General features: G+C 40.2%; 1 protein-coding gene across 1 annotated transcript; it reads right to left on the bottom strand.

Moving 5' to 3' along the window:
- Positions 1-6,174: 6,174 nt before the first annotated feature.
- Positions 6,175-16,529, bottom strand: heg1 (heart development protein with EGF-like domains 1). Its single transcript, XM_026296109.2, has 14 exons — positions 16,040-16,529; positions 10,839-11,919; positions 10,251-10,747; positions 9,662-9,775; positions 9,392-9,514; positions 9,210-9,310; positions 9,060-9,115; positions 8,789-8,949; positions 8,126-8,260; positions 7,854-7,896; positions 7,709-7,746; positions 7,493-7,580; positions 7,097-7,274; positions 6,175-6,986 (listed from the first exon to the last, which is right to left on the bottom strand). Exons 1-14 carry the CDS (start codon positions 16,338-16,340, stop codon positions 6,843-6,845), a joined length of 3,060 nt encoding a protein of 1,019 aa, XP_026151894.1. The 5' UTR covers positions 16,341-16,529; the 3' UTR covers positions 6,175-6,842.
- Positions 16,530-16,946: the final 417 nt, after the last annotated feature.

Below are 16,946 nucleotides of genomic sequence, written 5' to 3'. Positions count from 1 at the left end.
ATTAGTGACGATCTTCTTTAAGCCTCTGCAGGTGGAGGCAACTGCACAAGCACACAGAATATTTCCATAATCTGATGTAGGCAGTATGGTGAATTGGACAGTGTTTACAAAGGAGAGGCAATTAAGCTCTGTTTCAGTAAAAGAATACAATATGAACTTTTAATTTTTAGCAATGTTAAAAATATGTTTTGCAGGACCTGCTGTCTAAAAAAAGTCCTACTTATTGCTAATTGTTCATGTCACATATTTTATCTTTTTAGAGTTTAGAACACACTTTAGCTTGATCAGCCTAGCCTTATATTGTCACATGTCACATTGAGTTGAGTGATTCTGTGATTTTGGACAGGCATTAGGTTTAATGCGCAAATGTCACCACCTTTATGCAACAGAATCTTCTTACTGAGACAGTCTTCTTACTGAGCAAATTTTGCCTAGAGTAAAGTTTTTTAAATTAAAATGTGTGCAGTGGTGCAATAATGACGGGATTCACAACTTTTTGTTTTCATCAATATATTATATACCTCTTACAAAGGTCTGAGAGAAATTTTAAAGTGAAAGGGACTATTTAGTGATGCTGGAGTGTTGTCTTTGGCAGTAGACATGAATTTATGTCACATAAGGCATGATGTTATTATTAAAAGGTGATAGTTTTTTGGTCACATTTTGTTTTGAATAACTTGCAGAATGTGATTTCAATACCATTACATGTCCCGAAGGGAAAAAGATAATTACTGATCTTGCTTTTGTAATACGTTTGAATAAGTTTAATTCAAATCACATATATCTATAACTTTTATGTGGTCTGCTGGAGAACCAGTCAAGATTAAGGTAATCTGGAAGAAGTAACTCAGAGCTATCAAGAGCAGGAATGGTATACAGAGGTGAATATTGGCAACTTGGTTGACTCACCGCTATTTTTCATAAACCTAAAGAATTCCAGATTTACTGAGCCTCAGGTTTAGCTTCCACTCATGTAGGTTTTACCACTCCAAACTCCTGGTCTTCTGGATGGAGCTTCAGTATCATCCTCCTTGTTCAGACTGCTTTACCTTAGACACTTTGCACCACTGAGCTGCTCTGGTCCAGACGTCTGCTGCTCTCTGCCTGAACACAGCCTGACCAGCTCCCAGGTTGAACGTGGTACCTAACATGTACAGGTTGATGATAGTGAAATTGGTATATTGGCTGACAAATGAAATTGAAAAAAATACATATACACTCCACACAGCACAGAACCCATAAAGGACTCCTTGCAGGATGCCAGTGATAGTGACCCTAACCTGACTGCTGAACCGTGGACAGAAGAGGGGCTGTCCATTTGCTATCATATGCCGCATGTGTCTGCACAGGTAGAGTGTAGTAGACCCACTGGACATCACCATGACACACAGACAGAAAAAAAAGTGGGCTTTCACTATGAAAATCATAACGAGAGTGAAATCTGTCAGCCTTTCTGAGCTCTCTCTCAAAAGTATATCATAATGCACTGTGAGATTGTTGCTGGATTCGAACACATTTACAATAAGGATGTCTAAAACCATGGCTGTAAAATCAACCAAGCTGTAAATTCTCTCAGCAAGCCAAACGGTGTAAATGATGGATTTGATATTCTTCTTAATCCAGATGAAGATCGCTTTCTGTGCAGGTACAATCTGGGTGTAGTAGAAGAAGTTTAGCCAAGCAGAGGAAGTCATACTAGTTGACACACTGCAGACTGACAACAAAAATGTAATTTGACTGAGCTCGTAGTTTTCACTTAGCAGTCCACAAAAGAACATCACACAAACTGACATCAGGTAAGTCACTGTGCAGCAAATCAAGGTCCCCAGGAGAAGCTTCAGAGGTTGCTTGATCCTTTCTCCATGAAGTGGACAGACCATGCAAAGGATGTAAAATGCATTAGCCGTGATGTTGACAATAACAAGAGGGGCATTAAATAGGACATATGGTAAATAGTTCGTCTTCATTTTGTTTGTTGCGTCTGTTTTGATGTCATTCTTCCTTGTCGTGCTCTTACAAATAGAAGTCCAACTCTCTGCAATGTAACAGATATTTATTTCAGGACATTAGATGCAAATTAGATTATGCAAAAAAAAAGGATTTTACTGTGAAATTGCCTGGAAAAAGGACATGCTGTATTGATACATCATTTTTTGTGATTGTGTTTACTCAGTTGCTGTTCCAATCACTACCACTTTAAAATTTTTCATAAAGCTAGAAAGTTCAACATACATGTGTACAAAATAGCTTGAATTTTCCCTTCATGGACTGTTACAATCTGTCTATCTATGTATCTATGTATGTATCTATCTATCCATCTATTATTAGCATGCAGTATCAACACAAAAATGACTAAACTACAAAGAATGAGGATTATAAATATGGAACACACATGTAAATAAATACAAATACATAATGACTTATGTATTATGACTAAGCCATTCAAGTGACTTAAATGGGATTTTGAGGATTTGCCAGAATACATGTGATATGATGAATGAGCAGTGGTAGTTCTATACTAAACAAAGTGGGCAAACCTGATTGTTCATCAGTCACTTCAGTAAAGCTGTAACTATAGTAACCACTAAATATTTAATGATCAAAATTTTGTGTGTTCAGATGTCCTGTGTGGACAAAGTCATGGAACCTGATGACAATCAGAATAAATGAACAATGTTTTTCATAAAGAAAATGATAAACACTTTTATACTTACGGACAAGATCGCATAGAAAGTTTTATATTATTACAACTCAGTTTTACTATTTTGTCATGCATGCACTTATGGGTGATAATACTAGTGAACAAACTCCAGTCAAACACCACATATGAAACTAGTATGAAATTCAATTTGTTACAACGTAGATGACATCATGTGAAAAGGGGCATAGGGAATCAAGGACCCCCAGAGTAACCTCTGACATTGCTTTATCCTACATCTGTGAAGTGGAAACACCATGCTAAAGATGCAAACTATATTTGTTATGATAGTGAAAATAGTAAAGCTGCACATCAAAGATGTGCAGAAAACCTATTTCATTTTGCTTCCTTTTCTTTATTGCTTCCATTTCACTTTGTCCCTGATAAAGCTCATGTAGCTGAAACCTGTGAGGTACTCTGACTAATCCATGTGATGCAAATCTGAGTTATTTGCATCAAATGCAAGGTAGAATATGCAAATAAAGTATATTACCGTGAAATCATCAAGAAATAGATATTTTTTATGTTTTTATTCTATGTTTTGATTCTTTTTTTTTTTACATCATGGTTATTTTCAGTTGTACTGTTCTGGGTTAACAAAACAGCATACAGTAGTTGATTAAAGGGGTACTCCAGCAATTTACTACAGTACTTTTCTAGACATGGAAAACTAACAAGACAAATTTTTAAAAAGAATCAAAGCAGCGAAGCAGCAGAGACCAAGTTATCTTTACTGTATTTAGAATCCATCAAACACTAAAAACATATGATTCTACATTTAACCTAAAAAGACACTTTCATTACATAGACACCTACATCTCCACTTTTGTCAAGTTCCAGAGCTCAGGTTTGTAATGCAGACTTTTTTGTAATGAATAATTGTGTTGACATTTTATTCATTTAATTTCTTTTGATTTCAATCATTACATGTTGTGTGCCACCATTATCTCCTGTCTGTCTTATTAGCATGAGCATCTTCTAACATGTATGGTTAAACTTTCCATAAACAATAACATTTGATAAAACTAAATCTCACAGCATTTAGAAATTATTTCATCCAAAACTGTTTCATATAGCCAATTATCACACTGACATTTAAACATCAACAGATACAGTATTTACTTTTTCACCTGATGTCAACTGGCTGGGGTGTATTTTTACACCTTTTGTTACCATGGCAACACTGCTTTTAAGTGCCTTCCAGACATCAGCTGCCCTTTGCTTGAACGTAGCCTGACCGATGCCCAGGCTGACTGTGGTACCTGATATGTAGAATGAGATGACCATGAAGGAGACCCAAATACTGAGGGAAAGGCGCGGGGTGAAGACATAAGTGAATGAATCAAAGAAGTAGAAAATATCAAAGAGGAAATATAGGACTCCTTGAGTGATCCCAGAGGTGGTGACTCTAATCTGACTTTGAATCCTTGAAGTGGAGAAGCTGTTGCCACTCTGTGCTAAGCTTCTCATTTGTCTGTGCAAGTAGTGGGCCATGGAAAAGCTTGAAAATGTCATTATACACAGACACAGAAAGAGATACGTGTTGCTGATAAAGAAGAAAAGATGGCATAGGAAGGAGAGGTCATAAATGTAATGATCAGTCCATGTAGCGTTGATGTACTTGGATCCACCGGAAATCTTGAAAATTGCCGCTGCAATATTCACAGTACCATTAAACAAAAAAAGCATCCCATCAAGAAGCAAAGTCACATAGATGACAGACCTGATGTTCTTCTTTATCCAGACCAAAAGAGCTCGCTGTGCAGGGACAATCTGGACGTAGTAGTAGAAATTCAGCCAAGCGTAACACGTCATGCTGTTATGTGTGTAGTACACCACAATCATGAATGACACGACAGACATTTCAAAGCTCTTGCTGTCCTTTAGCACACAGTACAATAAAGTCAAGGAGACACAATAAAGGATGGTGCACCATATAATACATCCCAGGAGTATCTTCAAGGGCTGCTTCAGTCTTTGCCTGATCAAGCACCATGCATAGAAAATGTTTACAGCAAGGTTGAGAAAGACAAGCAGCGCATTGCTTAATATGAAACCCTGTTCATCTGGATCAATATACTGAAAATCCATTGGTAGTTTAGAAAAGTCAAAATATTAAAATATAGTGCCTGCGTGTGTGTTAAGGTCTCTACAAATGAGCCTTATAAGAGACCTTTCAGGAAGCCAGGAAACTGATGTAAATGGACCAGAACAGTCATAAATACACACATGATGTAAAGTGTCCCCACAAAGGACAGATTATAAATGTAGCATAGCACCTCACCTGTCAGTAGGCTTTAGCCTACATGCAGAATACATTATTCATTAGTAAACTAAGTACAAAAACATTGCACTAACATTTAGATTTGATGTAAATCATATTATAATACTTTAAAAGGACCATGGAGTTGTTTTAGGATTGGGAACACGTAACCAGGCTCTCTAAACCTCATGAATTAACATGTAGTACACAAACAGGTCACTGTTCACATAACATCAAGAAAAGCACTTTTATTTATTAGTACTTTTATTATTTAGGCATCTTCTTTTTAGCTATGTATATTCAACATAGTAATAAATATTTTAAATTTTCAAATGGATTTTGTTGTACTAAAAATGATACCATGTTCAATACCATTTATGCAACACACTGATTTTGTTTGAACCTGTTTTCACATAGCTGTTTCCAGGGTGTAGCCCACCTCGTGTTCAATGTCAACTGGGATTGGCTCCAGTCCCCTTGTGACCCTGGATAGAAGAAATAATACAGAACTAGATAATGGATGAATTTTTACATAAATTCAATCACAAACACTTCAATGACACAAATCATGTCAGAATAACTTTCGTAAGAATGAAGTTGGAGACAAAATGCTGTGCAATATTTTTTATTTAAATAAGCACATCTGACTAAAACGCCAGAACAGACCATATAAACACAAAGAATGAAAACAGTCACATAAAAATAACACTCCATGTCAGAAATGGCAAACTATGATACATCTTTACATTCAAACACGTTTTGACAGCTATGATCTTTCTAGTATACATAATTATTCCTCACACACACCTCGCAAACACCAATACTTACACATACACTCTGTCTCTCACACACATGCAAACACACACACACACTTAAAGCCACAGGTTTATCCCTCAGAAGTTTATAATTGTGCATGTATGAGATGCTCGTTATGCTACATGTTAAGGATGTGGTCAGACGGAGAATAAATTATAGTCGGCGTCTGAATACAAAGTGGTTCCTCAGTTTCTGTTAGTGTAAAACTGAACTGTGCATCCTTCAGTGCTTTACTTTTGTCACTTCCCACCAACACTTTTTCACCAAGACTATTACCTATAAAATAAAAAAAAAAAAAAAAAAAAGATGATTATTTTCAAATCACAGCAGTGGAGCTCACGGATTCATGTCTCAGCTATTAAAGGACCATACAGTGTCAATGTTTTTGCCTGTTCTAGTCTTTGCTACACATCAAATAGAGCTTACATTACCGCTGCTTCCTTTTGTAATTTAAATGTGTTTCTCCAAGCAGCCAAAAAGTCAAATTCATTTCTGTGAACACAGTGGTTGGATGCGGTAAACATCATGTCTGCCTTTATGTGTGTCATTGTGCATTAATACAGCAACAGGTGAGGAAGCAACTCTATATCTCTGACAGCAGGAAAAGCAGATATGATGTTTACTCTAATGAATTAGCTACCATAAGCACGCCTCAAGTGTCTGCAGATTGGTTTTTCAGCATATTGGGAAGGAAATGAGAAGCTGTGTGACCCAAAGGCAGGAAAAACACATTAAACAACCTTTAACACAACAGCAGCAATGTAATACACATGAGTTGAGGTAAATGAGCTAAAACATGCAAAAGCACTGAAATGATCACATAAGAACCCATTTTACTTGCAAAATTGTGCACTTCCATAATATGCATACACACATTTATATAATTAGGCGTAGACCTGAATGCAAATAGTCAAATTGGTTTTCAGAAACAGTGCAGCTCACAAATTAGCTTTCTCACTGTGACAGAAAACCATCATTACACACGTCAACTGCTGGTATAAGAGGGTGTAAGTTTCAGAGGTTACGTGTGTGTGTGTGTGTGTGTGTGTGATCAATATGGGGCAATTAAAAGTAGTCTCTTCTTCGTGAATCGTCACTAATGAAGGAGGGGTTCCACTGAGCGGGGTAGATGCATGAGTGGCGAGAGCCCGGCAGACCTGTAAACGGGTATAGGCCATTCCTCTCCAGGTCTGAGTTACGCAATGCAGGCTGACGGAGCAGGCATAGAGAGAGAGAAAAAAAAAAATAAGTATATGATGTTTTTAATTGATCACTTTCTCTCATCTAATGTAGTGATTTATCAGCACAATCAATCTTACAGAGTAGTAAATGTCAGTCATCTGCAGGAGGTTCTTGGTGCTGCCGTTCTCTTGCATCTCTATGGTCTCCCTGCCCCACTCCATGGATATGCGGTTATTTTTGGGGAAGTCAGTGTATGGGGACATCTGCAGGTCTCCGCTCTTGAAGATTATCTTGTTGAGGTCGTTCTTATCTTTCCTAAGAGATTTGTTTTTGTAAATTGGGTGAACTGATCATTTAAAATACCCAGTGAATATTCAGCAAATACATGTTTACTTAGTTTCATATTTGTTTAATCATAGGCTTGAAATAGGGTTCAGAAATCTAAATTAATGCAATTGTATTAAAGAAACATCAACTAAATTAAATAGCTTAATGAGGTAGGCATTTAATGCAAGCTATATCAACCGCCTTACTTGCAGCAGGTGACAATGAGAGCAATGATGAGGATGAGGAGCAGGGCGCCCCCTGCAGGTGACACCACAACTGCAATCAGCTTGTAAACTGTAATGTCAAATAACATATCAATTATTATACTTAAAAACACAAGTAAAGGTCATACAAAATATCACTGGCCCTTCTACTGAAGCTTATTAAATAGTGTTTTTTTTTTTTTTTGTACAGCCACTTACAGTTTCCACAGTTGAATCCTCCAAATCCAAACATGCATCTGAAAAGAAGAGACAGAATCTGCAGTGAGAATGTGAATATAGTCCAGAAATACTCTGTACAACTGGACTGGTGCTATTAGGAAAGAAAAGTTTAAGTTGAACTTACGGGACACAGCTGCCGTTTTCCAGCTTGTACCCATCTCCGCATTCTGAAACAAGATATTGGGTTTAAAAAAAAAAAAAGACCAACTACACAGTTGGGTATAAGACATCCAAAACCCAAAAACCTCATTCTTTAAGTTTTGATCATTGATGTGTTTAGTTATTTAAAAAACATATGCAGTCACAGTAAGTAGAGAAGTGAGTGAGTCAGTGAGAAGTTTTTATAACCAGAACCCCGTGTGTCCAAGCAAAAACAAAGCGAAAGAAAGAGCTTACCTAGGCAGGACAAGTCGTCAGGGTTGTGTTTGTAGTAACCTTGAAGACACTGGCAGTAGGCTGTGCCGCTGCTGTCTGTGCAGGTGGACCGCTCTGTATCACACTGAGTCTTCTGGGCCACACACAGACTTTCCACTGGAGAGTGTGGACATGAAAGAATCAGGAAACAGGAATATGACCATGAGAAGAAAGTCACCAAACACCAAATCTATTTTCTCACAATTCACTGTCCTGCATAAAATGTGCACTGTATTTTATTGATTTATTCTTTACCAGGTAAAAGGCCTACTGAAATTAAAATCTCTTTTTCAATATGGGTCTTGTCAAGATGGCAGCAAAGTCAAGCAGCTACAACAACAGACCATTCAGCTTATGGTAATCTAATTGCATATCATAGTACTTTATGGCATTACACTGTCGCCATTTGATGTAATTATAGGATATAGTGTAAAGTTTGTTGATTAGCTTTATGTAATACTTTCACAGAGCCATCAGGTACATTTCACAGTGGAGTGTTTACAGGTCAATTCTGCCCTCTGGTGGCTGTAAACATTTAATTACTTTGCATAAGAGACACTCAAACATTTTCACGTTTTTTGAAAACATTATTAACTTTGCTAAAATTAATCATAATTAAAATATGAATATAGCTGTTATGTTTACCATGATAAGAGAGCTGGTGGTGTAGAACCATGCGGCAGTGGGCCAATGAGGAGCTGCAGTTGCTGAGAGACATCTGGATGCTGTTGTAGACCTCGGCACTTGTCACATTAGTGGAAATGGAAAATACGTTGACAGCTGAGATACGAATTCCATCCTCTTCTCTGCCAGGACGAGATCAGAGATCACTACAGAGATCTACACTGACCAAGTGTCCAAGTTGATTATTGAAAAATTACAGAAATTACAGGGTTTAGTGATCATAAGAACTTACTTCTTACTCAGAGTGGAGCGGCTATAACCCCGAAGGACTGACAGTGAGGCATTGAGCTGTGGTGAAAACAGGAAAAGTGCATATCAGATATTGTACACATAAACCAAAAAATGAGCATAGAATATGTAGGATGCAGTGATTGCCTCTCACCAGCTGAATAATCTCTCTCTGAATCTCATGCATGGTGTCACTCTTGAATAAAATAGGGTCATGTGGTCTGTTAACACTGAACGTTCCCAGAAACGTCTTTGCTATGGAGGAAGAAAATTCCTGTCAGTGTATAGGAATAAGCCCTCAGAGAAAATAACCTGGAACACAGAAATAATTTTTACCTCTGATGCAGGTGCTTCCATTCTTGAGGTCAAAGCCAAGTGGACATTCACAGCTGAAGGAACCTCGTGTGTTCACACATCTGGAACCAACGGGGCAGCGGTCCCTCTCACATTCGTCTACATCTGAACACAAAACATTTTCAGAATGACATATGTTCATATTTTTCTGCAGATTTCATGTTTGGGTGGACTGAAACTTAAAACCTGAGGTAGCATGCATGTCCACAATGTTGTTTTCATGTTTCCAGAAAGGAGAGAAAAGACGCTCACCGCGGTTGCAGGTCGGGCCTGTCCAGCCCGGCTGACAGTGACAGGTGAATTGATGCCCTTTAGAGCTCACACACATCCCGCCGTTCATACAAGGATTTGACACGCAGGGGTTTTCTGGATTTGAGAAAGGATGTGAGGCATTTTATCATAAAATTGATAAAACACTGTAATCACACTGAGAATCGTGCCTCATCGATATCAGTTTGAAGTTGAACATTTTCGCACAAGTGGATCATTTGAAAATTCATCCGCTACAATGCAGCACCTTCTTCAGACCAGACAGCACAGATCTCAGCTAATTTTAATCATCTTTAAGCTTTATAAATACATTAAAACACCACATCACAGTTAGACAAGCTATGGCAACGCAGTTACATCAAAGGTAAGGGTTTGTGTTAAATGCATATGTACTGAAAGTACAATGCAATTTTTACTATCAATTAGGTTTTCTGTATATTCAGTGCCCACTGCATACCTTCTATTAGTCTAATCAAAGAAAATACTTTATTTCGATAATTAGACACGTTTACAGATGTGCATCTAAGTTTTGCATTTATACTGAGCCCAGTTTCCTGTTTTTTTAACTCACTGGGTAGCGGTGGGGCCTTGGTGGTTTGGATGTCAGTGGGTGATGTTGTCGCCACCAGCTCTGTGGTTCCCCTGTCTGTCTGTTTTCTGGTTGGGAGCAGAGCCACTGTACTCCTGGTTGGGGTTCTGTGGGTGTAGGTGGTGGTTGTGGTTGTGGTTGTAGTGTAGTGCCTGTGAGCTGTGGTAACTCCCATGGTGCTTGTGGTTGTTTCTGTCTGCAGGGTGGTGATGTTTATGGGGCTATCAGTACCAGCTGAGGGCTCCTGGGTTTGGCTGGGTGACACGCGGTGAGTTGAGTGAGCTGCAGACGTTTGCAGGCCCAGGGTGGAGACTGTGGTGGAGGGCGTAGTATATGAGATGGTGGCCTCGGTGGGAGACTCTGGAGTAGAGCTGCTCGTGGCACTGCTATACTCAGTGGAAGAGGTTGCAGGAGGAGGAGGTGTGGTGGTGGTGGTGGAATCAGTGGGTTTAAAAGTGTCTTGCTCTGTTATATGAGACCTATTAAAGAGAAAATAAATCTAATTATGTTAATGAATCTTGAGTACACTTAAGTAACTAAGCATAAAGTTTAATAGACAATACCGTGTACCTTTCTGTAACAGTAATGGGTGAGGTGGTGAGGACAACCTTAGTAACCAGCACTTGCGTGATTGTCAGAGAGTCATCCATTTCAGATGTGCTGCTACTGACCGTAGGGGAGGCTGTGGTCAGACCCAAGCCCACATGTTCCTCTCCAGTCTGAGATGAAAACCCTTCTGTGCCCTCCAGGTTCTGAGTGCTGGAGCTGTGCCCTGCAGTTGAAGACTCACTAGAGTTTGAAGCATCAGGGCCTGACTCCTGCTCTGTCCCTGAGATGTTGGTAGGACTTCCTGCAGGTGAGGTGACATAAGGTGTGGAGGAAACTGACACATCTGATTGGTCTGTGCTGGGCTCTGTCACCCTGAAAGGTGGTGTCGAGTCCACGGTATCCCCAGATGTTAAGGTGTGTTGATACTGGGTGGCATTTGGCATTCCAGTTAACCTGTCTGTTCCTCTGGACTCCCCTGGCCTTCCAGTCTGTGAAGTCACCCCTTTGAAGGTGTCTGTTGTGTTCCTGTTGTCAGTACCAGCGGATGGTACACTGTGGGTGTAGTCCTCAGTCTCTGTTGCTCTAGCATGAACACCCCAGGTAGAGGAGGGCTGATGGGAGTTGGAGCCTTCTGTAAATGCAGAGGACGTGCTGTTACTTGATGAGGACGTGACTGACAGCAGGTTCCTCTCCCCAACTCGACTGATGGTGGAGGACGTGTAGGTGCTGTCGGTGAGGACAGCTGTCTGTGAAGCCAAAGCTGCTGTGTCCCGCGATCGGAGGGTGGGGTCTTGGTTGTCCTGGGTCACCGAGAGCCAGACCTTGCTGGACATGGCGTGGGAGACGCCTGGCACCTGATCTGTGCTAACAAAGTCCTTCCAGTCCCTGCTGCCACTACTGCCGCCGCTGCTGCTGCTGATGCCGCTGCTGCTGCTGCTGATGCTGCTGCTGCTGCCGCTGCCGCTGATGCTGCTGCTGCTGATGCTGCTGCTGGCCTCAGTGGTAGCTACAACAATGGTGGAGGTGAGTGGCTCAGTAGACAGACCTGTGGTGTCTAGTGATCTGTTGCTTGTTTCTGTGGAAGTTTCTGTCTGCGCAGCATCTGCGGAAAAAAAAAAAAAATATATAGAGTATGTTAATTACTTACTTTAGCCATTGTTATTTTAGTTTCACAACAGTGCTTCAATAGTCAGGTGATTAACTCACTCAGAATAGATCAACAATTTTGATATGCAATTTCTGATGCTATATATCAAACAATATTCAAATATTTGCTGGCTCTAGATCTGATTGCACTCTGGAAACAGTTTTCAATATTTTCTGACATTTTATTGACCAGGCTTTTAATCAATTAATTTTAACATTTAGCTAAATTGGAAAAGTGTATCAAATTATATATAGTTAATGTTCAGTAATTAATTATTGTCTGTTTTAATAATCAATTCATTTGAACCAACTTGATATCTGTTGGTTCCAGGTTCTGAAATGTTAGTGCTTTTTGCTTTTCTTTATTTTATATGACTGAAACTATAATAAGCCCTATTTGCTTTTTTCGCTGTTGTATGAACAAAACAAAATATAGATGTCACTTTGAGTACATTTGGCACACAATTCTTAATACCAACATCATCTTAAACAAAACAAAACAAACCAAAAAAAAGCATTTCTAACAAATTTCATGTTTTTCCCTGCTTGCCACCAGGGGGTGCTCACCAGGCCTGTTCAGCCTGTAGAAACTAGGAAGATGATGTCTGGAGTACCCCAGCTTGCTGCAGGGGCAATGATTTTAGGTGGAGAACAACTGGCAGTCAGACTTGTCTGCTCTAACAAAGGCTTTGTGTCCTAAATATGGCATTTTCTGTCTCTGTTGGGAATCAGTCACTTCCTTCCTAAAGCTGAGTGAGCACAAGTCACTCCCAGAAACCTGCTACCATGGATCTGGGTGTGTATTCATGTTAAAAGAAGAGTTTTTTCTTAGTCTGGCTCAAAATGATCAAGTTATATAAACTACACAACCAGAAGAAATGTGACGACTGGAATGTTGTAGTATAGGGATTGTTGTTTTACGTATAATAATATTTTTTTGATATTGGCATTTTGACAGCAGGAATTTTGGGGAGGACAATGAAATGTAACGCAGGTCTCCAGCAAGAAAGCTGGCATATTATCGCCTTTTAAATTAATTAGGACAAATACCTTAGCATGCAGTTGCTCACTGTGTCCAGCAGACATAGGACACCATTAGCTTTCACTTTGGAGACTGTCGATGAGAGTGAATCAGAGGAGTTGTGACCATAAAGCCAAAACAACATGATGAAAGATGCTAAAAGTCTCTGGAACCGAGAGAAACTGCAGAGTTGGGTGATACTGTGGATACACATTTGGATTCTTTACTAAAATCAACCCATTTCATCCATTGTTTACATAAAAATATGACAACATGCAGCTTTAAATGAGGTAAATGATGAACATCCAATGAATGATGTGTAGATGAGACAAAAAACACTGACACACAAGCCGGGCTGGGCAGCAAGTGTCGTTCTCTGACCTCAAGGTTTTTCTCTGTCTGTCCCTGATGCTGTGCTGTTTAAGAGGCTGCTATCTGGCTGTTCTCCAGCAACACAGTACTGGACCAACATCAACAGAGGATGAGCGTCGGTGCTGGACAGCATCCTGACAGCCAAAACACAGTGACCAGCAGACACCAACCAACACCAATGGAGGGGAGAGTTCAACTGCAGAGCAGTCCAACATCCACTGGGAGTCTGCGGAGAGAACGGGGCCACTGGACTCTCATTTCTCTCTCGCTTCCTTTGCATGTGTCTCTTTCATTTTTTTCATTTTCTCTCTCTGGATCGAGCCCGAGCACCAAAACTCAGACAGGAACGTGGTGCTGGCAGCAAGTGAAGGCCACTCCCAGATTCTCTGCTGTTTATCTCTCAGCTCTCAACAGTTAACACAGTTGTCACTGTGGTCTTTTCACATCTGTTACACTTTAGAAACTCAGTGGCTTGCATGTTAATTAAAAATATATATTGCTATGAATTGAATGGCTAATATTGCTGCTATTGCCAACAGGCCATAGTAGCTGTTAGCTGCTGGTTTGAGGACTTTTACTAAGGTCAGGTACCAATTGTTGAGCACTGTTTCTGGGCTTTGTCACCAGATGACTGCGACCTAAATACTTGGATCAGGACAGGAAACATGAATCTGGTGGAGGAAAGTGAATCATTTCCACATATCATTCCTCAGCAGCATCTATGCCATTAACCAAAGCCCTCAGATTGTTTCAGTGGTATTGTTCTGGGCAGATCCTGCTGTGACTCTGCGTTACGTGTATGAATCAAGCATGGTGTTGACGGAAATTACTCAAATTTAGCTAAAACGTCAGTTGGCAAGTAAAAATTTCATAATGACCAACAGCCTGACACAAAATAAACACGCAATCAGTGATGTCACTGTGGCTATAATGCACGCATCAATCCAAAGTTAGAAAAAGAACTAGAGCAGCATATGTAAAGTAGAGACGAGACAAAAGGCATCACTGACGGTGAGATTTGAAGATTTAGTTACATTCTACCCTCTTTTTCCACCGTTTGACAAGGTTTATGGTAGTTGATGATACTGACCTTTTTATGGTGACCCAACAAGCAAAAAGTAAGAGTCATAATAATGACAATGGTATATTAATAATAGCGAATTAGAGAATCTGACAGTATTTTTATTTTTGTATGTTTGTATTTTTGTATGTTAATTCTGCAGCAAAAAGAACCATGTTTACATGTAGACGTGTAAAATGAAATAACAGTCTCGTGCTCTGTGTTCATGAAGTGAAGGTCCCAGCTATTGTTAGATGTTTTATGATGCATTTTTCTGGTATCATGCTTGCCAATAGTTGCATAACACATCCTGATATTGAAAATAAATTTTCAAAGTTCTCCATGCATACTTTCAAAACTGAGCCTGAGTATGTTGCTTCCATCACAACAGCCTGCAACCAGGACTACTTGAGGAACAAACTACCAGTGGCTGTCCTGAAACAGACATTAATTAAAGCCCTTGATTTCACAGAGGTTTTACTGTCAATCCTTTATCACTGTGGTGTTTGAATATTTCGAGACATACACACACGGGACACGTTTGTGACTTCTACCTTAGATGTCAGGGTTTCTTCAGACAGCTTAAAGGTTATTGTGCACAGGTAATCAAGCCAGACATTTATTTTTTTAACTTATAATCGCTGCTCTCTCTGCCATGGGATGCTGGTTCCCACAAAACATATGAGCATCTGTTTTGAAATGCTGACCCAATTGTAAAGACTTCCTGGCAACATCTCTGCTTAAACAGGAAACTAGCAAAGGTGTCAGGGCAAGTGAGGAAGCTGATCGGATTTGATATTTACATCAGTAACAGAAGTGTTAAGTTCATGGGTGTTTACCGGTTTCACCAACTAAGTGAATGTTCTCAGCTGATAAACTATGGATCAAGTTAACACATCAGCACTAATGTCCAGTTTTCCATCAGTTTGAAGAGGTGGGAACATTTCTATTCCACAGACCAAAGGAAACTAAACTTAAGATGGGTTTGACCATGGTACATGAGCCCTAAAAACACACTCGAAGCAGAAAGCTTGGTCTATCTGCAGTTATTTAGATAATAGATTAGTGTCTTTATAAAGGTTCCAGCTTCTCACATTTAAATATCAAATCAGACAGTAAATTCAGTACATTTGGGTTTAACAAAGGGAATAAACTAAATATGTCAATATGTGTTGTAGGAAAATGTGATGGGCATTTTTAATCATTACTGAGAAAACAGCTATGACACAGATACACATAGAAACCTATAACAAAAATAAATGTTAGTTGCAGGACTGCACTGAGGCAAGGTTAACAAAAACTAAGTCACATGGTCATCTTTCCGTCTTTAGGATGCACTTTTTGGTTGCATTAAGATTTAAACTCAGCAGCTCAACGAGAAGCAAGAGGAAAATATGTGTTGAAGATAAAAACCCATTTTATTAAGAGGTGATTGCTCTCATACACAAAAATGCTTTGCTCCTATTTGGCCTACAGCTCATTTTATTATAGGGGTGACAATGAAACGCTTTACCTGGTGACCGATAGATCATGGGGGTAAGGCAGCACTAAACTAAATACTGAAGTAGTTTTTGGTTTGGAAAGCAGTGGTGTGGGTCTTGGCCTCACAGCCAGTGAACCTACCGAAGTTTCCAGCAGTAGCAGAGCGTGTTTCAGCGGTGTGTGTTTCAGCGGTGCGTGTTTCAGCGGTGTGTGTTTCGGCGGAGTGTGTGAGCAGGTTTCTCTGTGATGGGGATAAACTCTCGCTGGAGTACGCTGCAGAAGTTGCATCGTGTTGATCTGTGGCTGCTGAATGAAAAAATCCTGCCGTTACGGGATCAGTGCTGTTGACCATGGGGGTCCCTGCCCCGAGGGGCCCCGGCAGAGCCAGAAGGAGGACCGACAGAGACAATCCGAGGACGTGATTCAAAAACCACGTTTCCATGATTTTCAAGACCCCAAAACGGACGCCGATAGTTTCCGTAAAGTCGAGTGAATGCCGGGGGAGTCTCCCGAGGACACCATGGGAAGATCGCTTCAGCTTTAGAGGAAGTTTTAGAAAAAAGAAATAAATCCTGGTACAGGTCCAGAGGAGATCCGCTGCTCGGACGGCGGGGAACGGAAGATAACAGTGCGGGCACCAGCCTGTTATCACAGCGGAGGAGCCCCGGGCTCCTCCTCCTCACGCACACACGCGCGCGCGCGTAGATCCCGTTATTCAACCCAGTAGCTGCCTTTGTTGCCTTCAGGTGTTGTCGGAAGTCCTACCGTTTAAAAAGTGGAAATGTTCCTTTACCGGCCATCAGAAGCCAGAGACTGGAGAAATAAAGCCACGGCAGTCAAGGATGACCGGTGCTGACAACTGAAACACTATGTAGCATATTGTAGTAAACTGTGCATAAAAGTATAAACATCTATCAGTGACCAGCAGAAATCCAACCAGCCATAAGTCTCATCTCAGCCTGTCAGTGTTGTCAGTAACAGTGATAACACAGTGGCGCCCAGAGATTAGCTGGTTAAAGTGCGTTAGATTTCAACTTACTTTTGCACA

Source organism: Mastacembelus armatus, chromosome 21, assembly GCF_900324485.2.
Source record: "Mastacembelus armatus chromosome 21, fMasArm1.2, whole genome shotgun sequence".
Lineage (NCBI taxonomy): Eukaryota > Metazoa > Chordata > Actinopteri > Synbranchiformes > Mastacembelidae > Mastacembelus > Mastacembelus armatus.
Note: the sequence above shows the minus strand (reverse complement) of the source record. Positions and strands in the feature narration are given on the sequence as shown.

Bases quoted from the DNA above. Each gene is read 5' to 3' on its own strand.
- heg1 (XM_026296109.2), bottom strand. From the start codon at position 16,340: ATGGAAACGTGGTTTTTGAATCACGTCCTCGGATTGTCTCTGTCGGTC. The intron at 11,920-16,039 runs GTAGGTTCACTG...TTTTTTCCGCAG, and splicing joins TGCTACTGCTGGAAACTTCG to ATGCTGCGCAGACAGAAACT. The intron at 9,515-9,661 runs GTGAGCGTCTTT...TTTTGTGTTCAG, and splicing joins AGGCCCGACCTGCAACCGCG to ATGTAGACGAATGTGAGAGG.